Source organism: Camelina sativa, chromosome 11 (assembly GCF_000633955.1).
Source record: "Camelina sativa cultivar DH55 chromosome 11, Cs, whole genome shotgun sequence".
In the NCBI taxonomy this organism is placed as follows: Eukaryota; Viridiplantae; Streptophyta; class Magnoliopsida; order Brassicales; family Brassicaceae; genus Camelina; species Camelina sativa.
In genome coordinates this window covers 36,939,413-36,961,768 of record NC_025695.1, presented here as the reverse complement: position 1 = coordinate 36,961,768, position 22,356 = coordinate 36,939,413, and the positions used below count along the sequence as shown (strand labels likewise).

Sequence of the window (22,356 nt, the reverse complement as noted above, 5' to 3'; positions counted from 1 at the left end):
TTTGAGAGATGAAAGAGCAACATGCTTATCAAAACAAAAGACTACCACGTCACCAGTGTATCCTTGACTCAACAGCTTTGGATGCAGTGATATCTTTACCCACTCATATCATCATCAGTAGGGGTTCTTGGCAACAGTGCAAATACAAGAAAGAATGGTAACTTAATCGCTTTTCAGTATCAAGACGGCAAAGATTCTTTGTGATTTTTGTTATTTGTGGTTGCATCATCACTCCATCAATCAAGATCACAATTATTAAGCTAACTAATTTGTTCATCTAACTTGCTCTGTCTTCAAAGGGAATTCTCAACACGAAAAAAGCACTAAACCCTTAAGCTAACACACTTCATGTCAAGTAATTTCCCTAAAGTCTCTACTAAGCATTTTATCGAGAACTTCACTGCATTGATCATCGGAGAAACAAACACCAAAAATTTTCTCTCCCATTTTAGCACTAAAATCAATCTATCTTTCACCAAATATGCTTCTGTGTGAGAAATTGAATTTCGATCATTGTACTAAGACATGGAAACAAATTGAAGTTGGTAAAATTATATCCGTAAACAGGAAGTTAAACTGCTTACACGGTTTTGAATTAAAGAGTTATCTACGTGACCAAAACTAAAAATAACAAGTGTATCAATATCGTGCGACTGAAAAAGCACGTGCCACCACTAAGGGAACGTAGCAACTATATTGCATTAATGAGAGAGAGATTTAGGATTGAAAGAAATGTGTTTACTAAAATTTTACACATTACACTGTTGGGCATGGAGCTAATAAGAAAGGTTATATAATACCAAAAATCTTCAAGCTCTCGTTAGAATCGAAGAGAAGATATTCTTGGTTTTCTCAAGAATACTCGTGTACCAAATCCTGATAAACCAACGATCGCTAGGATTGAGAAACAAAGGGTTAATCAGTTACTTAATACCCACAACGATTCAAAAAGAGTCTGGAATTTTTCATTCCTAGTGATCATTGCTTTAGTCAGGATTTGGTACAATAGTATTCCTGAGAAAACAAAGTCTATCTTCCAACTCAACGATTCTGATGAAACAAAAAGATCTCTGACACTAACCTTCTTCCGTGATCACTCTGATAACACGTTTCCATGCCTAGTAACACACAGAACCCTACTCTTTTTTTCTTTTTTATTTTTTCTGTAATATACAAACTTCATCTACTAATGTTGGTGTGATGCAAGCAGAGAATCAAAATTGCGTGCAGAACCAAAGGCCACACATATCCTTGTCCATATAACACAACATGTCAAACAACGAGTCAACAACAAAATTAACCTCTCTATGGATTTACTCTACTTACATCTTCATTCATTCTTTTTTCCCCACCCATGTAGAGCTTTGTGGGTGTTCATATTTTATGGGCATATAGCATATTTAATCCCTGCTATGGAGTGCTGTGTCGCTCTTCTTTAAAGAGCCATCATAGATGCTGATGCTAACATAGCAAACACTGCTGCAAAGTAGCGTGGCGTTGTGTGAGGGATACTTCTCCTCATGGGTTGTGGCGTAGGAGCATCCGAGAATATAGTCACAGCTAAAATGGAATAACATAAGGTAGAGCTACAATATCCGCAGATTCTACTCTGAAAGCTTGGTTCCAGACCTGCAAGGATTCCCCAGAATCTGGAGTATCTGTTCTCGCCTTTTTTAACTTGACACCCGACTGACCAAGTAGCCATTCTTGGTCATCATCAACCTCCAGCAACAGCTCCCTTGTTGGTACATTGAGTATCTGATTGAGATACTTTAGGTCAGGATGAGGCGGCTTTATGGATGCTTCACCATTTTCCTTGACTTTCACTTTCATTGTTGCAGCCAAAGGGCTTGGTGGACAGACCTTTTGTTTTTCTCCAGATACAGCAAAACCGTTAATCCTAACTTCTTTGACTTGTGGCTTGCAAGTCGTTTCTTGCACCTTAGATGCAGGCATTGGAGGAGTTCGGGGTGCACCTAATGTTCTTCCATTTTCCACAGATGGTGAAGAAGTTGAGTGCCTCTGTAACTTGTGTGGCGTGGTTCCATTCTCTGCACATAAATTAAAGACTAATGTTAGAAAAACGAAGAGTGAAGAACATTGTCAACGTTTCATTAGTCCAAATAACTACCACACTACCCAGAGACTAAGAAATTGAATTATCTTTTTAAGGTAAGAAAACATACCATGATTGGATCATAAAACTATAAGGTGCTTTTAAGTACCAAGCCATATTATCATACTATGGTTAATATGGCAACTACACTCCTCATTCACCAGACAGAGAATCGGATCAGGGAATAAACTCACCATACAAGAATCCATTTGTCTCATGATCCTTCCGCTTGCCAAGATTTCCCTCAGTAATAACGTTCTTGAAGCTCGCCCGTGAAAGGTCAGGCGGTTTGCTATTTCTTATGTCCAGATAGTCCTTTTCCCTCTCCTCTAATCTGGGCCCTCCTATCAATTTTGGTTTCTCCTGGCGAGTTTTATTTATTGACTCTATGTTTTCCTCTTTCTTCTCTTTAATTCTGTCTTTATCTTTTGCTTCATTCTTCTTTTCCCCTTCTTGATCCCTTGGTTTATCACCCTTGGTCACACTTTGCTTGCGGTGACTCTTCTCCGCTGATTCTGTTTGCCTCGCCTTGTCTCTGTTCTCCATCGGTTTACTCATAACCTCAGTTCTTTTCTGATCTGCACCTAAGTATACTCGAGAAGTAGCATTTTTTGAACTTTTTGCCGCTGCAAAATTCTTCGGGGTATTGATTCTCTTATCTTCATCCACCCTATGGGTTATTTCCTCAACTGGGCCATTCTCAAATGCTCTTCCAGTTATTCCTAAATTTTTTGGGTTGGGATAATCAATCTTTTGTGCACTCTGACTTCCTGTTGCTTCTTCGTCATATCTGATCCTTCTTGCCAGGTCCTGTACATACTTTGACTCTCCATTGATATTATTCTGCACGGCATTTGTTACAAGTTTCTCTCTGTGCCCGGTGTTTGTCAGAACCTCTGCTTTCTTCTCCTCCAACGGTTTGCTTTTTTCTTTATCTTTCTCCTTGTCTTTCCGATCTTTATGTTTGTCTTTCTTCTCCTTTCTTTCCTTCTGTTTGTCTTTGCTTCTATCTTTACTCTTTTTCTCTTTACCCTCTTTCTTTTCTTTATCCTTCTTGTGCTTCTTTTCCTTGTACTTGTCCTGAAATTCACATCCCATGAAGAAACATATAAGGCAGCAGCATATAGTTCCACTTCCACCTATAACAGACTGTACTCTATACGTGGCAAAAGCATAAAAGACAATACAAAAGCATTTCAGCATAAAACTGTCATTTTCCAGAGGAGAATTACACTTGAAAGAAAAACGAAAGCCTCCAAATCCCTCAACTATTAACAGACCAGATTTACCATGCTTTGGTAGATAGGATAGGACATTCAAAACCCATATGAGCTTATATACGGCTGCGGGCCAAAAATAGTGAAAAGGATGGATATGCATTGTTTTTCTTTTTCTTTATCCTCTAGTAGGTAAATAGTCTGATCTATCTGCCGTAAACTACTACCAGTAAATTCAAGCTCCATAACTAACTCCTAATAAACTCCTCAATATTCTTCTGAGTACCATTTACTGCAGTGTCTTAATTATGGCTATGCAATCACCTACATCAATGCAAGGCACCCTCACTACTTCCCGATCCTTAAATAGTCTAATCTAATACCGGTTGTGAAAAGAGATACTAATATGGTCCTCAGGTCAAATAAGCAAACCCTTGAGAAAATAATCAATGAGATAAATCATTCTAACATCTAACACAACGAATTACATGAACAGCCCTTCAGTTGGAAGCTTACAATTCCCCATTTAAATTCAATCAAAGATCCATCACCCTTAATGTGTTCTATATATAGTAGGAGACAAAGGAACATTCTCGTAAATCTGGAAAAGAAAGGTACAATTCTATAGATGACACGAGATACATCTCTGATGATTTCTCTCACATATAAGTACCAATCGATCAGCATCAGCGATACTCTCATAAGAGATAGTCAAATCCTTCCTATCGATCGCAGTTTACATGAGAATACTCAAGGTTTGATCACCAAGCAATGAGGTTACCATAATAGCAAAAGACTAATTCTCCAGAGTCTAAGAATCACCTAATCAAATGGTTTACTAAGTATGTCTATAAGTCCTAAAAAACAACACAAAACATTCCACAATACAAAGAATTCCACAAAACCCATTAGACTCCAGTCTCATGCAATCCTTGTGTTTCCTCTAAAAATTGGTTACTAATTTCTAAAAATAACCAGAATGACAGTGATTCAAAGTAGAGTAAGTTCTAAGAGTTGACATATTAACCTTTACAAGAGGTTCTGCTTCGTCAGTTCTAATCTTCTTCTCATATCCTGGTGGAGGAAATGGGAAGCAGCGAGACATGGCACTTGTCCGTGGGAACTGTAAAGTAAGTATACTTTAACCACTCTCCTACTTTTTAGCTCATTTATCCCAACACTTGACCAGATCCGAATCTATGATCCTGTACACCATTCCAGCTCAAAATCCACTTTCCGACCCGCAGTAATCAAATTCCAAGTCCACAATTTCGAAATCACTTATAACTTAGCAATATTACACTTCTGAAACCCTCTGATATGGGTCAAACTTGAATTGAATTAAGAGTGGTACCCTCAAGATTATAACTTAGCCTGCCACAAAACCACATCACCAGAAATCAAGATCAGAACCACTTTACACAACTCACATTTGGAATTATGAACATCTCACAAAAAAAAGCACCTTTTTAAGTTCAATTAATCAAAATCTCAACTCCGTGGCAAAGCTCGAATTGAATGTGAAGAAACCCAATTGGGCAAATAATACTAACTCCCGCATCAACAGCTCCAAATTCAATTCTCACACTCCAAGAATTGAGCTTTTCACTAATCAGGGTTGATTCCAAAAAGACGATCCAATCAAAACCCTAAAATAAATCAAAATTGAACAAAAACAAAACAAAATGTCAAGTGAAATCACAAAACTTATGCCAAAGGAACGTAAAGTCGAAGCTATGTACCAATCCTCTCTCTATGTGGGTTTTGAAGTAAAAGAAAACCAAAAAAAATTATCAGAAAACCCCAAAAATCAAAGCTTTTTAGTAATCTCTGCCCCGATCCAATTTCAAAACTCAAAAATCCAAACTTTATCAGTAAAACAAAATCAAAAGATGTTGCTTCAGTTTCATATAAAATCGAAAAGATCTCAAGAGTGAGAAAAATATCAAATCTCTCATCTCTCTCTCTTCTCAATCTACATGTGTTGGCATAAGAAGTGTGTATATATGTATATATATATATACCTTCTCTTTCTGTGTAATAATATATATGTAAATGTTCTTCTATGACAGGTTTTATTTTTGAAAAACAAAAAATTGAAACTTTTACGGGTTATGTTTTGATGGGTTGGCTCTCTTTGATGTGGGAAGAAGAAAACTCTCTCTCTCTCTCTCTCTCTCTGTCTCTTCTTTGTGTTTCTCTCTCAAAACCCCAGCCAAGGAAAGAGAAACTTTGGCCAGAGAATGGTAAATTTGTATTTATAGACCAAGAGAAAGAAGATGGATACGTGTCATTCGTATACTTTATTTCTTCACATTCTCTTTACGTAAATGGGCCTTTTTGGACTATTTTCTTTATTTGGGCTTGGCCCGTTATTGACTGTTTGATTTGATTCTTCAAGTCGTCTGATTTTGTTACAAATTTATTGTACCAATGTTTTTTTTTTTTAAATTCACTTCAGAGTAATGAGAATTGTGTGATTTGTGAAGCTTTCCGTTTCTTGGAAATGTTTAAAGAGTATGTGTGAAGTTGTATATACTATATAAAAAGATAAATGGTGTTATGTAAGAGAGAATAAAATGGTTTTAAGTTTTAACAGAACTTATTGTCAATCTAGAGACACTCTCTATATTATCAATCATGATCAACTCTAGCCACCGATTATTTCTTCCTTCCAATGTGATATTTTCTTCGTTCAGAACATTTTCAAGTTTTCATTCTCATCATTTGCATGTGTATATATAACATTTGGATTACAACAAGTGGAAAAATTAAAAGTAAAACCAGAAAATTAAATAAAATTAGTACATTATTATTTTTTTTTATTTTTTTTTCTAGATTATTCTACAAATAGAATATCTCACGAAAGGTCTTCAAAGGTACATCGACAAATTGAATTGTCACAACTAAATACATTTTTCATTTTCTCAACACAGTGATATGCATATTATTGGCAAAATATAATTTTCATGTCATCAGGAGAGTGTCCAACATGTTCATCTGTTGGATCAATAAGCTTAGTTGAGGAATGGAAAATGGAGTTTTTTCTTCCGAAATAGATTTTGCCATAATATTTGATACACCTATAAGTAATTCAAAGGAAAATAAAATTATTAAGTTAATATTTTATTCTCCACTATAAAGCATGATATATATATATATATATGTAATAATTAAAAATAATAATTTACATGATGCAACAAGAACTGCAAGAGTTAGGAAGAAAAATGTTGTCTTCATTTTCTATAGAAATTTGAAGGATTTTGTTTGCTAATCGTTTTGAGTTTTGGTTGTGATGTTTTAAAAGCAATATAGTAGCACATTTATATGTGCATTTACTTATGTTACATAGTAGTTACTAATTAATGTTTTATCAAACGTATTATATTATAAATAAATACTAGTAGTTAAAGAAACTATAAAATTTAATTTACACTTTTTGTTTAAGTTTTAAATACAACAATATTCAATAGTGAAATTATTACTTCAGGTAATAATGAGGAAGATATATAAATTTTGATTATAATATTATACAATAGATTAATAATCCTAAATATTATAATAAAGGTAATGCTATATTTTTCCTTTATTACGAACTTGGCATCTCAATTTATTATTATTTTCATTTTAAAATTTTATATAAATGTATTTGTGTAACTGTTTTTTTTTCTTATTTGTGGTTTTGAATGCAATAGTTAATACTAAAACATTTATGTATTCAAATAGACATAATAATTACAGAAATATGTTTGCGTACTGGTTTGATTTAGTTTATTTTTTTCTTAATTGAAAATTTGCATTTGGTAATATTATTTTTTTTAAGAATGTAACCCTCCTCAATTTAATTACAAAATTGAATGAGAAATAAAAAAAAATCACAATAAACAGAATTGACATTTCAGTTTTGTTCAAATAATATCTTGAGAATGTAAAAATTGGATATACAAGGGAATTCCAGTCTAACTAAATATTGAATTGGATTGAAAAAGACGCGGATCCTTCAAAATGATCCATGGGGTCAATATATTATCCTCTGAGACTAGAAAAATACTTTAATAAAATATAGTACTATATTTTATGTAGACCAAAGAATATCTACATATTTCAAAATACTAATTAGTTTTGCTACCATTAATCCATTATACATTTGTTTCCCCCTATTATATCTGTTTTATATCATTATAGTTTTTTAGTTTAACTAACTCATTTAATAGATTCAGTAATTAACCTACCAAAAAAAAAGATTCATGCAATATGCAAATGCATGTATACATAACATTTGGGTTATAAGGGGAAAATGAAAAATAAAACCAGGAAATAAAGAAAATAGTACATTATTATTATTTTCATTGATTTTCAAGATTATTCTACAAATAGAATATCTTACAAAATGTCTTCAAAGGTACAACGACAAATTGAATTGTCACAACTAAATACATTTTTCTTTTTCTCAACACAGTGATATGCACATTGTTGGCAAAAAAGAATTTTCATGTCATCAGGAGAGTGTCCAACATGTTCGTCAGTTGGATCAATATCAGAGCTTAGTGGAGGAATGGGAAAGGGAGTATTTTCTTCCGAAATAGATTGTGCCATAATATTTGATACACCTATAAGTAATTCAAAAGAAAATGAAATTATTAAGTTAATATATTATTCTCGACTATAAAACATGGTATATATGTTTTATTTAAAGAGAATAAACTTACATGATGAAACAAGAACTGCAAGAACTAGGAAGAAAAATGTTGTCTTCATTTTCTATAGAATCTCAATATTTTAACCCAAAAAAAAATAGAAAGATTTTGTTTACTAAACGACTTGAGTTTTTGTTGTGATGTTTTAAAAACAAGATAGAGCACATTTTATATGTGCTTTTACTTATGTTACATAGTAGTTAATGTTTTATCAAACGTATGTTCTTATAAATGATAGTCCAAGAAACGATAAACTTTAATTTACAGTTTTTCTATCAAAGTTTGAAGTAAAATTTAGCATATAATTACTATATTCATTTTATACACAAAAATATTAAATTGTTTTTCACTGTTTTTTTTTCTACTCCTCTGAAGACATGGACAAATTACTAAATTAGGAAGAGGATACTAAAGCAACACAACCAATCTAATGTCTATTACTCATTCAATATAAACTACACACATAATTACGCAAGCTATAGACAAAATTAATTTCATATAGCCATCATTGACACTATAGAAACCTTTTGTCTCTCTCTATATATTTATATATGCAATGTCCACCAAAAATATATTTCAAGATTTTCTTTTAAGCAAACTGATTCACACACTGCTATTGTCTTCTTCTTCTGCATTCTCATTCTCTTTGAGCTTAAAAGCGCCATCTACATACTCCTCCGTGTCCCATAGGAATGTACCAAATGCCACAGCCTCAAGAAGCAGCCTCTTCAGGCTAGAAAATGATGTCACTATGCTCTCTTCGCTGATTCCCTCAGGACCGAAAAGAGCTAAGCACTGCTTCTCTATCGGGATTTTCGCTTCGTGTGACCTTGGCTTTGCGCATCTCTGCAATATCTTGGGATCAAATTCAGAAATGTAATGTCGTAGTTGATTGGTGAAATTTTCATGGTGTTAAGCCTTAGGTAAGCAGATTTCAGGAAGTATCCATAAAAGACGGAAGCTGTGTATACTTTACTGAGATGATTCTTATCAAAGCTATGGATTGACTCAAGTTCCCAGTTTTTTGAAGGCGAGATCTCAAGCCTTCCATTGTAGACGCAACTGGGAAGCTTTGGAACAAGAGGTACTCTTATCTCTGAGAATTTGTATAAGATTAACATATACATTATCTCTTCAGTCGCAGTTTGGCAATCAATCTCCTTAAGTTGAGCTATCCTTCTGAGAAACCACAAAATCAAATCAAGGTATTAGCATCCAATAAACCCCAAATACAAACTGAAAATGAAAACAACTAAAACATGGAATCATGATTCTACATTCAACGATTCACTACTCTGCATGATTAATGACTAAAACCAAAGATGGTGTCTTGTTCTAGAAATCTTTGCAAAATAACGAACTCAAATCGCGGTGTCATCTTACATAGAAACGCCAAATCATGAACCAACTGAAACATTAAATCAACCAAAGAGGGAATTTTCCAAAATCATATGATAGAAACTTAACCAAGATTATCTCTTTGAATGGTTGTACAGTATGCTCCAGAGCAGACTAAAATTGGATTAGTCAGCATTTAATTTACCATTCACCATTGCATACCAGTATGCATTGTTGCATACTAAAAATTTCCATACTAGTATGCATTTGAGCGTACAACTCCATACCATTGTAAATTCACTATTGGTCTGCATTTTTCATTCTGCTCCTCAAAAGCTCCATACTAATATAAACTCCATACTAATCTGCTCCATACCACAGTCTAATGTTTTGCATACCAAAATATTGGTATGCATTGTCCGGTTTACACCATACGGTACAACCATTCAAAGCCTATATGTGCAATCGTGATTTAACATTGAGTATGCAACTCCTCTACAAGATTAACTACTACAAACAATGAAATATGCATTTCTACAGAAAGTTCTGTCCGACTCCCACAATTAGACGATTCCATAGTTGTAACCAGAACTTGTAAGTTACAAGTTGTAACCATTGATTAGCATCAGTTTCTGGATCAATGACTACAATCATATAATCAAAGTTTCAAACATTTCTCAAAGAATCAAACGTTCCTACAATTAGGCAATTCCATAGTGGTAACAAACACTTGTAAACTATAGATTAGGATAATTTCATATCAACGACTAAAATTAAAGAATCAAAGAATTAATTATTTCTGGATTATTCAACTTCTAAAGCTTTGTTTCCTATAACTAAGTGATTCCACAGTGGCAACAAGTACTTGCAATTGTGATTAAGGAAGGAGGAAGGTTAAACTAACCGGTGGAGAGAAGCTTCATCGGAACCAGAACTAAGGAACATACGAGATAAGGCAGCTTCCTTATCATCAACGAGCTGTTTAAGCAAATCAGCGACGGCGAAATGAAAGAGCTGCCGCTTTTTTGCTAACACGCTGCTTAGAAACCTCCCCTGAGCTGAGCGTGGAACCAAAGGCGCATCTAGGCTTGGTACCGCTCCTGAAACCGTAACCACCACCAACGAATCGTAACGGACCTTACGCCGCGAGGGCAGAACAACGCAATCGCAGCCGCCGAGGTTTCGTCTAACGGAATTGCGTCGCGAGGGGATAAAAGAGAGAGATCCGTGGTGGGAGAGAGAGGTGTCTATTGAAAGAGAGAAAGCGATTTGAGAGATTTTTGGGATTGTGAAGATTGATGAAGAAGAAGAGTTGGTGGGAGCAGATTTGGATAAGGAAAAGGATTGGTAAATCCTTTATAAGTTCATTTCTTTTTCTTTATTTATTTATTTATTTTTTCTTAATTTTTGTGTGTGTATAGTCTTAACTGTTAAAGTTCATTACCTTTGATGTCATAAATAGAAAACCTTTTAATTCTGATTTCATAAATAAAAAGTCTTGTTTGACAAAAAAAAAAACATTTAAATTAAATGGGGCTTTAATTTCATTTATTGCTTTGTGTGGTTTGGTTGTGTGCGGTTGATCCTTGCTGATTTGGTAATTAGAGATGTCATTAGTCAACAAAGTAAATAAGCGGATAAATAGATGATTTAATAGTCATAAATAACGCGCCAAATTTGAAATTACAAAATAGATTTGATTTTGATTTAAGAAATCTCAATTTTTTTTTACCTTTTCAATTAGTTAAAATTATATAAAAGGATACACAAACCGATGGTGAAACATACATTTGAAGTTTTAATGGCTTCCAATCCAAATATGTTCATAACATCTGATCGCATAAACCATGCAAATTTATTTACTTCTCTTCATTTTTCTTCTTCTCAAAATTCACATGTTTCTAATCCAAATATGTTCACAGCATCTAGTTGTATGAACCATGCAAATATATTTGCTCCTCCTCCTTTTTTCTCTTCTCAAAATTCACATGCTCTTTTTCTTCTTTTTCATTTAATTGTTCATATGTGAACTATCAGAGGAGAAACGTTGGTTTTGTTTATGGTGACAAATATTTTCCTAACAATCCAATTGACAATGTCCAATCTGAAACTGATCATGTCAATCATGCTATGGATTCCAAACCCAATATTTGGATTCCTTTATTTCTTCCTCCAACTTTTCTTGGTAATCAGCGTAAAATTTTAAATCCGACACCTATTAGAGTCGTTTATCCAAACCAAAATTTTGTTGATCCTCATTATTTTAATATGTCTTCTTCATCATCAAAGTGTAACCATGTTCCTTAAGATACTCGATCTTTGAAGAAAATTCTTAGACCAATCAATATTTTTGATTCTGAGGATGATGATGATGAGTATGATGGCCGTACACATAGTATATCAAATGAAAAAAATGGTTCATATACATGTTCTAAGTGCAATGGTGTGTTTGATTCTTCTCAAAAATTTGCTGCACATGTGGTATATCACTACAAGAGGGAGACGAACGAAGAAAAAGCTCGGAGACTTCGTGCCAGAATCAAAAGAAAATATCGTAAGTTCATGACGAATCTCAAAAGATAAAGACAAAATTTGTAGTAGTGGAATAAGCAACGTAGAATGTTTCCAACATCTTTTGATCATAAATGAAAATTTTATTTATGATTATCTCCTTAGTATATCTTTTCCAACTTATTTGACTTAAAAAAAAAAATACCTTTTATTTATAGTATTTTATCTCATTTGGTGTTACTAGATATTTTCATAGATGATATTAAGAATAATTTGCTCTTTACAATTTAAGTTTTTTTAAAAGTAATTTCTTAAATTCTAATAAATTATATGCATTTACAATTATGTATGTTAAGGCCATATTATAATTTAATATTTTGTATGATAACTGTTAATTCATCTGATATATTAAAGGTCAATCTTTGATAGTATAGATACTTCTAATGTTTTCTTATCTTTTTTAATATTTTTCATATTTACAATAATTATAAAATACTATAATAGAACTCGCCTACACTCGATTTTTTATTTTCTTTTTTATAATCCATTTAAATGAAAAAGTGGGAAAAAATTAGATGACATGTCAAACAAAATTCAGAAATTAATTGATATCCTTAATAATCTAAATCTTCTGATATAATTTCAAATACTTTGGTTTGCTAATACTTGATATAATTTGAAATTTTGGATTTTCTATTTTGAATGAGTTTTCTTTACTTGTTTATATTTTTATCTTTAAATTTTTTTTGACCATGTAATTTTCTTACCATACATATTCTGTACTTCTTGGCTAAATTTCTTTTGGATAAGAGCTATTTTCTGAAAATTGAAATTAGTGGACAGTTAAATAATCATAAGAACCTAAAAGAATTGATAAATGCAAGAATAATATATCTTGAATAATTCTGTTTGAAAAAACATTGATTAGTCTTAGCTAGTTACTTTTTATATAGAAAGAGTCGTGTGGTCAATTATTGTTTAGCATAAAAAAATAGAATGATTGTGTAGGGTAACTATACCATTGAGATAACCTTATAAGTTACTAGTTGAATCTGAGTGCTTTCATCTGTGTTTCTTTTGTACTTTCAAAAATTTGTATATATATGATCATTCATAAATATGAGAGTTGAATCATATTCCCAAAAAACAAAAACATAGATATATATATATATATATGTATATTAATCATATTCCCAAAAAACAAAAACACATATATATATATATTAAGTATATTAAATTAGAATGGAAAATAATAATATACATATGAATTTATAATTTAACACCAAGAATTGAATAACCTCTTGATTTAAAAAACCTTTAAATTTTTGAGTTTGTTTTTTTAAAAAAACTCTTATTTATTTATCCTAATAATTGTAACTCTTGAAAGTAATTCATCTTCCATTAAATATATGATAACTTTATTTTTCTCCTATTTTTAGTTTTTTACATATATTTACACAATTATAATATGTTATGATAGAAATATCTAATTTTATATTGATATAATCTCTATTCATATTTTACTTTGACATTTTTTCGTTGTATATTTTTTTCATTTTGTTTTTGGTTTATATTTTAGTTTAAACTATTGTAAATTATTGCTTTAATAATAATAAAAATATTACAAAAATGATATGCATTAACTTTGGAATTTTATGTTCCTTTGATGATGTATATTAATTTGTTAAAATTGAAAATAAAAAGTGATGAGGTGGAGGAAGGAGAAGAGAAATCAACTTTATATATATAACTAAGAAATAATGAAACAACCCGAACCTTTTTTTCTTTTTTTTAATAATAAAAATCTATAATTAAGCATCTCATACTACTTAATTAAACCAAACCACATTACCAATATTAAACCAACAACCAATAATATGCATAGCGGAAACATATAACATTAATCATCTCAGATACATAACATTCCTAACCATTTTATCCAACAACCTAACATAACTATAACCAAGGTTCCAACATAAACAATATAACCAACAACACACAAACGAGACCCTAGATCATCCTTCTCCCCATCGCCATGGTCCCACGTCACAAACCTGCACACCACAAACAACAATTGAGATGCGTAAGTATTATTATAAATACTTAGTGAGGCAATCCTCCTATCTACTAGGCTATACACACAAGCAATTGAGATACTCTATGTTTCTAACCATCAAACAACAACCAACAAATAAACCAGGAACTGCATCGACCAACACCAAACATGCATCGACCGACACCACCAGGGGTTGCATCGACCGACATGACACTACAAGAAAACCTGTGTTTTGAGACTACTATTTGCGACCACATAAACGGTCACAAATATTAGCGACCCTTTTGTGACCGTTTTGCGACTAAAACACAACTGCAGAAACTATCATCGCTAATTAGTCCTAAATATGCGACTAATAAAAGTAGTTGCTAACACGTTGCTCATTTGCGACTACATTAAGACTACTTTAAATTCACTATAGCAGGAGTTGCGAAACAGTCGCAAATAGCGACGACTTAGCGACATAAATAGAAGTCGTTAACTTTGGTCGCAATATCGTTATAAAATTGCGACGGAGTTATAACTGTCTGTTTAAGTTACAAATTCGTTGCAAAGTAGTCGTACACAAAAGTTAGTTAAAAACGTGGAAAATGTTGAGGATAGGTGGGGTACTGAACTTTGCCGACATATAATTGTAGTCCCAAAGTGGTCGTAATAAAGTGGCAAATTCGTCGCAAAACGATCGCAAATTTGTGACTCTTATAAGGTAGTCTCAAAACAGTGATCATGTTATCCCTATATAAGCCACCGCTCACTCCTCTCATTTTTCACACCTCTCATTTCCATTATTTGATACAAGAAAAAAAGGAGCAAAAAAAAACAGAGAAAAAAAAGAGAAGAAAAAAGGGAAAAAAGTGAGAAAAAATGTGGAATTATTCACGAGAGTGGATGTACAATAGAATCAATCGAGAGACAAATCATATCTCGAAGGTATTTTTGGAGGGGGTAGATCAGTTCATAGCTTTTGCAAGTAACCAATCATTAGCCCATAACAGTGGAGGTAGGTTTCTCTGCCCTTGCTTTAAATGTCAAAATGAAAAGTTATTGCATGCTCGTACGATCTCATCGCATTTGCATAGTAAAAGATTCACGCCTGGATATTATGTATGGTTTGAACATGGTGAAGATTATAATGTGGTTGGGGAAGGAACGAGTAGTCATTATGGTAATGTAGATTATATGTGGGGTGATCAATCAGTAGAATTTGATGGAGGGAATGGTGGGAATGTATTTGCTGGTATGGTGAATGATGCATTTCATGGTACTACACCATTTAATCAGTATCATCAACATGAACATGAAAGTGGATCTCATGTTCATGAAGAACCTACCCAAGATGCAAAACGGTTTTATGATATGTTAGATGCTGCAAATAATCCAATTTATGATGGGTGTCGGGAAAGTCAGTCGAAATTGTCGTTGGCTGCTCGTTTCATGAACAACAAGGTAGATCATAATTTATCTGAAACCTGCATGGACTCATGGGCTGAATTATTTATGGAGTATTTACCAGAGAGTAATCAGGCACCGGTTCATACTACGAGACAGAGTCTTTGATGCGAAAGATAGGATTGCCGTACCATACATTTGATGTATGTATAGATAATTGTATGCTCTTCTGGAAAGAATATGCGAAGTTGGAACATTGCAAGTTTTGTGGAAAACCAAGGTACAAGGATAGTGAGGGAAGAAATAGAATATCTTTTAGTCGTATGTGGTATTTACCTATTACTGACAGATTGAAGAGAATGTACCAATCAGAGAAGACTATATCAGCGATGAGATGGCATGCTGAGCATGATTCAGAAGACGGAGTAATGTGTCATCCATCTGATGCAGCAGAGTGGAAGAATTTCCAACATCTGCATCCTACATTTGCAGGAGAAACACGAAACGTTTATCTCAGATTATGTACAGACGGTTTTAATCCTTTTGGCATGTCCAAAAACCATTCGTTATGGCCTGTAATCTTGACACCATATAACTTACCTCCGGATATGTACATGAACAATGAGTATTTGTTCCTGACAATTCTGAATTTAGGACCAAATCATCCAAGAGCTAGTCTTGATGTTTTCCTCCAACCGTTGATCGACGAGTCAAAGGAGCTATGATACAACGGGGTTGAAGCCTATGATGTTTCGTTAGATCAAAACTTCAACCTTAAAGTTGCGCTTTTATGGACTATTAGCGATTTTCCGGCATATGGTATATTGTCAGGATGGACAACTCATGGGAGAATATCATGTCCTATTTGTATGGATGAAACAATTGCTTTTTGGTTGCCGGCTAGTAGAAAGACATGTTGGTTTGATTGTCACAGGAGGTTTCTTCCTACAAATCATCCATTGCGAAAGAATAAAAATAACTTTCTGAAGGGAAAGCATGCTTTGAACGACTATCCACCGCCATCTCTGAATGGAGAAGTTATATATCAGCGTATAAGGCAATCTATAGCACCTAAAACATATGTCTGTGGTGGAAATGGTCATGAAGATAAAGTGGAAGGCTATGGAAAGTGGCATAATTGACATAAAGAAAGCAAATTTTGGGAGTTGCCTTACTGGGTTGATCTGATTCTATGACTCAATCTTGATTTGATGCATATCGAGAAGAATATGCATGATAATATCATGTATACTACTATGAATGTTAAAGATAGATCAAAAGATACAGTGAAGTCAAAATTGGACATTAAAAGATTTTCCTCTCAGAAAGAATTGCATGCAGATGATGGAGGGGGAGCTCCATTTCCTGTTTGGAGGTTGACTCCGAAAGCAAAAGAATGACTGTTAGAATGGGTCAAACATGAGGTTAAATTCTCTGACGGCTATGTTTCAGATTTAGCTAGTTGTGCAGACATCAATGGTATAACTTAATTAGTAATTGTTGTAATTCAGTATTTGCTTCCAATTATATTAATGATGGTAAACGGAATTTAATTTTCAGGGAGATGAGGTATAATGAAGGTGAAGTACCTGTTTATCCTGTACCGGTACATGAAATATTCACTTATGTGGGTCGTCCAAGTGGCAAATGTAGTGAATTTTGGTTAAGTGAAAAAGAGTACAAATGTGCACATGCATATGTTTTACTCAATTGTGACTATTTTAGGCCACTTGAGAGGTATGCTCTTTGTTAACTTATTAATTTTTAATATACATGATCTTCTTGGTTTCAGGTTAAGAAATCATATATATTTTTGGTGAAACACAGATTATTGGAGACAAATATTCGATATGGTGATCCAGAACATTTTGAGGTTGAAGTCATCTCAAAAAGAGAAGCAGATTTTCCTAAATAGATTCGTGAATATGTAAGAATATACTACTCAATAATTTGATATATATTATATGTGTATATTTTTTATATTATTATATACACGTACAGGTTTGTATAAGTTCAAAAAGTTTTCCTCCATGGGTGTATGATATAGTGGACGGTCCTGAAAATAAAATCAAGTCGTGACCTATGCATTTTACAAGAGGTTATTTGTTTCACACGAAGGCCGATGGGAGAACCAGAAAAACAATGAATTATGGGATATGTGTTCGAGGATCAAATTATTCAGAAGCACATGACGAAGATGATTATTATGGGACCGTCGAAAATATTATTCAGCTCAAGTATCCAGAATTTTTGAATTTAAGGATCATAGTTTTCTTCTGTGAATGGTTTGATCCTGGAAGGCACTCGAATTCGAGATGGAGGCATTGTTGACGTGCTACAATAAAAGAAGTATCAAAATTATGAACCATTCATCTTAGGTATTCTTATCTTTTACCCTAAATTTATATGTCAATATTTTTAATCTACATATCACAAGGTTTCTATTGGCAAACATTTGTAGGTTCGCAAGCTGATCAAGTGTGTTATCTTTCATACCCAAACACAAAACGACCTCGGAAAATTTGGCACACGGTTCTAAAAGTCAATCCAAAACATATTGCTCAAGGAAAGTTTAGAGAAAATGAACTTGTTATATTGCAGCAAACAACTGATGATAGAGACGGGTACTATTGAGGATATCATAATTGATAGTTTGGTAGACACAAGCCAGAATGTTGATCACATTGACTTTAAAATCGAAGACGCTGAACCAGAAGACAAATTTCGGTGTAACGAATCGTCATCGGAAGATGAAGATGAGGAAATTGAATCACAATTTTAAAACTTTAATTTGTGTAATATACTTATTATAATTGAATTTTAATAATGTATAATATCTTTAATATTGGTAGTTATATTGTATTTTAATGATGTATAATATTTGTATTTTTATTGAAAAATCATATTTTCTCAGGCCGTCGTAGAAACGTCGCATATTGTGACTAATTTACGACTAAACCTAAGAAACACCATATTTAGCTTTCTGTCTCACATTGGTCGCAAAACGAGTCTAGGTAGTGACTAATACCTGAATAATTTGCCACCAACACCTGAAATTGTGACTCTTTTGCAACCCTTTAGTAACCGCCTACAATTGTTTTTCCAATTTTAACAAAATTGTATTCAAATAATGTTAAGTGTTTAGTATCTACAAATATTTGAACAAATTTGTATAGTAAATATTTCTATTATAAGATATATGTCCATATAATGAATCAATTAGTGTATATTCAATATCATGTATTAAGTGTTACATGTATTATACAACAAACATGTTCGAAAGCTGTATAATGTTCAAATTCTCTTTCTAATATATTATTTCTTCTCTGACCTTGTTTTTTTGACACTTTAATTACAATGTCAATGGTTACAAGTAAAATTTTTATATTTTATGCTTTCAAAAACCAAATAAGCTTATGTCTACTAATAACAAGTCACAAAGTGGTCACAATTTGTGACTAGTTTGCAACCATTTTTAATATTTGTGACTACTTTGTGACTGACCAGCAGTATCACCGTTTTGCGACTACTTGATTGTGACTAATTTGTTACTGAACGCATATGCAAACTTTTCGACAATATTAGTGAAATATAACCGCCAAACTTTCCCCCCACCCAAAATTAAGTTGTGACTAGTTTGTGACTCGATTAACCATCTAACACGGTTCTCAAAACTATTAATCACTTCTTCTTTTCATTATCTCGAAACCTGAATTTTAGTTTGATTACAGAGCATTGCTTGGTTCTCTTGTCTTGATTATATCACTTAGGTTGTTGTGTTTCTGAATTTTAGTTTGATTACATAGCATTGCTTGGTTCTCTTGTGTTGATTATATCACTTAGGTTTTCGAATTGCAACAATTTTGTTTTGGTTTTATATTCTTTACTTTTATTTGCTCTCCTAATATTTGTCTAATAGGTTTGGTCGGGACAAAGGAAAACTGGCCCGAGTGATAAGTGGAATACTTCGAAGGAAGTTTGAATTCGGCCAACACTTTGGGTCGAAATGATGGAGCACTGGAACACTCCCGAGTCTATTGAAAAGAGCACTAATGCTTCCCAGTCCAGAAATTCTGATCGTGGTGGGCTTGGCGTCCATAAACACTTATCCGGACAGAAATCGTACTTGCAAGTACAACTAGACTTGGTAAGGAGTTGGTAATGCATTTTTAGCTGCCTTTAATTTTTACATGTGACACTAGTAACTTTTTTTTGTATCATTACAGGAGGATAAATTGGGTCGCCCTATATCACTTGGTGAAGTTTTTATAGCAACTCATACAAGGGCAGATGGAACTTTTGTTGATGCAAAGGCTAAACAAGTAGCTGAAGATTATGAGAAGAACTTAGAAGAGACATTGAATCAGCTTGATGCCGATGATCTTGACGGTTCAGACCATTCATCTCAACGGATCCTCACCATTCAAGATAAATATGACATATTTCTCAAGGTATTTTTTTACTTTCTTTTCGTGATGATGATTGTGTGGTTTTCTGATGTTGATTCTCGCTTTTTATAATACTTATTGTCTAGTTTTTCTAATGTTTATTGGTCTACATTTTTTATTCATGGTTCTCCTTTCTCAGCATGAATATTCATGGAACATTAACAATGTCTGTTTCAATCTAATTGGTTTTGCATCATCTTTTCTTTGTGTGTTTAGAGTACTGTCACAGATGACAAGGGAAAACCCTTTGGACTTGGCCAACTAGCTGAGACGGTCAACAAAGGGAAGAGAAAACAATGTTATTCAACCGTTTTTTCACCGTCAATCTTAGAGTTGCAAGACCAACTTGAAGCTGCTCGTGCTAAGCTCGCAAAAGTTGATGAAGAAAATGCTAGGCGTGATGAGGAGCAACGCAACGCTCAAAGTTGTATAACAAGCTTAGAGATGGTAGTCTCCTACTTAAGAAACACTTATCCTTATTTTCCTCGATGAACAGGTTAACCTTATTACATGTTTTCATGTATTTGTAATCTTCTTGCATGTTTTATGTTTTTAGTAGCTAAATGATCATTTTCTCTCTTCAGTGCTCAGTAATCCATGCTCTCATCCCATTGGCCTATGCCTCTCATTTCCATAATATTTTATGTGAAGGTGTAATCTTCAATATTAGAGGATTCGTTGGCAACATCCATATATATACTCTTACGATTATGTTGATTTTCTTAAGTTATAATGCGGATATGTACATCTTCAAATGAGAGAAAACTGTGCTATTATATATAGGATTTTTTGTATAATAATGATATCAGAAAATATCTATATGTAATATTTTTTATCATTTAAAAAAAAAATTTAGTTTTATATGTGTTTTTTCTAACATGTGTCGAAATCACTATTCGATAGTCATAACTCATAAGTCATAACTCATAACACACACATATCGTGATCAATAGCAAACCAATCTTTGTATTATAAAATTGTACTATTATTTTTTGGCTTCTCGTCAGGCTAGAAATTTTTTAAATATTTTTGCTTGATAAATACGTATAAAGACTTAGAACATCTCCTCTAATATTTTATATATTACTCCAAATTCTATATTTGGAATATAATCATCTCCAATAATACTTTATATTCTATTCTAAAAATAGACAAACGAACAGAGTTACTCCAAATTTAGAGTAACACGGTCCATTTTCCTAATTTTAGAGTATAACTTTTTTTATTTATAAAGTAATCCCTTAATTATAATATTTTACCATTTTATATCTAAATACAATTATTTAATAAGAATTTACACTTATAAAATTTATATTAAAAACAAATATATTGAATTAATTTAAATTACAAAATAACATATATTTAACTTAGAAAATAGAATAACATAACAAACAATAAATATAAAATACATAACTAGTGTCATAAATTAAAATAAAAAAAGAAAACTAAAATAAAAACAAGTTGTTAACAAAATAAACTTAATACATCATAAAATAGTGATTAATAATCTGGTTTGAAATATCATGATGAAAATACTTGATTTCAAGAATTTCTTGCTCGACATAGACAAATCAAAGATAGAGACGCTCATTTTTTCACTTTGAAACGCTTTAATCGATCATTTGTAGGAAAAGTACACTAATGATGATGTTTAAATAAAAATGTTATTAGTCATTTGTTTTCTATTTATGAGATGTAATAAAATTTTATTTTTCAAGTTTAATTTTAATAATACTAAGACTCATACCCCGCGATGTCGCTAGAAAATATTTTAAGAAAAGTTAAATTAAATTTCAAATTTTAGAATTATATATTATAAAATTATTTGAAAGTAAAATAGTTTGAAAATATATGATAAATGATAAAATTAAAAATGATCTCAAAAGAAAAAAAAAATAAGTAGGGCTAAAACTACATAAATTATAAACATATAAAACTGTGAGTTTTAAAAACACAACCATCAAAATGAAAACTTATAATAAAAAAATATTCTGAAAAAAAAATCAACTAAGTTAAAAATTACTAAATGAAAAATCATAATGCATCGAGACAACTTTGTAAAAAATTTGTAGGTATTATAAGTATAATATATTTTATGAAACACTATTGTAAACAGTAACAAAAATCATAACAGTTATTGGTATTTCTATTATTCATAAACAAATATTATGACGAACTGATCCTAAGTGAGGATATCAAATGAACGATTATAATAAGTAAATACAACTTTCTGATAAAATAATTTTAAAAATATAATAAATTTTATCTTGAGTGGAAATTTATCAACCCATAATTAGAATAAAAATACACAACTTCTAAAAAGAAAAAAAAAGTTAAATATACACATATTTTATGAAGAGTTAGGATAAATAAACACAATTATAAGTTACCTAATTAAAGTTGATTAAATTTCTGTATTTTTATAATCATTTCTAAAATCTTTAGTTAGATTATTGAAAATGTTGGATATCAAATATTAAAATTCCTATTATTTTGATTCAACATGAAACATAAAATTTGTGTGAGCGAACAATTGATAGTTAGTGATCTAAGAAGAGACAAATATATATATATATATATATAT

The 22,356-nt window shown here is 32.2% G+C and overlaps 3 protein-coding genes and 1 pseudogene across 3 annotated transcripts; all 4 read right to left on the bottom strand.

Annotated features, from left to right (window-relative positions):
• Positions 924-5,310, bottom strand: LOC104725343 (myb-like protein X). Its single transcript, XM_010443984.2, has 5 exons — positions 5,076-5,310; positions 4,799-4,982; positions 4,361-4,707; positions 2,311-3,196; positions 924-2,051 (listed from the first exon to the last, which is right to left on the bottom strand). Exons 3-5 carry the CDS (start codon positions 4,436-4,438, stop codon positions 1,561-1,563), a joined length of 1,455 nt encoding a protein of 484 aa, XP_010442286.1. The 5' UTR covers positions 4,439-4,707; positions 4,799-4,982; positions 5,076-5,310; the 3' UTR covers positions 924-1,560.
• Positions 6,165-6,617, bottom strand: LOC109127609 (annotated as a pseudogene).
• LOC109127603 (defensin-like protein 220) lies at positions 7,695-8,153 on the bottom strand. Its single transcript, XM_019232563.1, has 2 exons — positions 8,043-8,153; positions 7,695-7,943 (listed from the first exon to the last, which is right to left on the bottom strand). Exons 1-2 carry the CDS (start codon positions 8,089-8,091, stop codon positions 7,717-7,719), a joined length of 276 nt encoding a protein of 91 aa, XP_019088108.1. The 5' UTR covers positions 8,092-8,153; the 3' UTR covers positions 7,695-7,716.
• Positions 8,812-14,721, bottom strand: LOC104728696 (UV-B-induced protein At3g17800, chloroplastic-like). Its single transcript, XM_019232053.1, has 3 exons — positions 14,709-14,721; positions 10,273-10,615; positions 8,812-9,209 (listed from the first exon to the last, which is right to left on the bottom strand). Exons 1-3 carry the CDS (start codon positions 14,719-14,721, stop codon positions 8,834-8,836), a joined length of 732 nt encoding a protein of 243 aa, XP_019087598.1. The 3' UTR covers positions 8,812-8,833.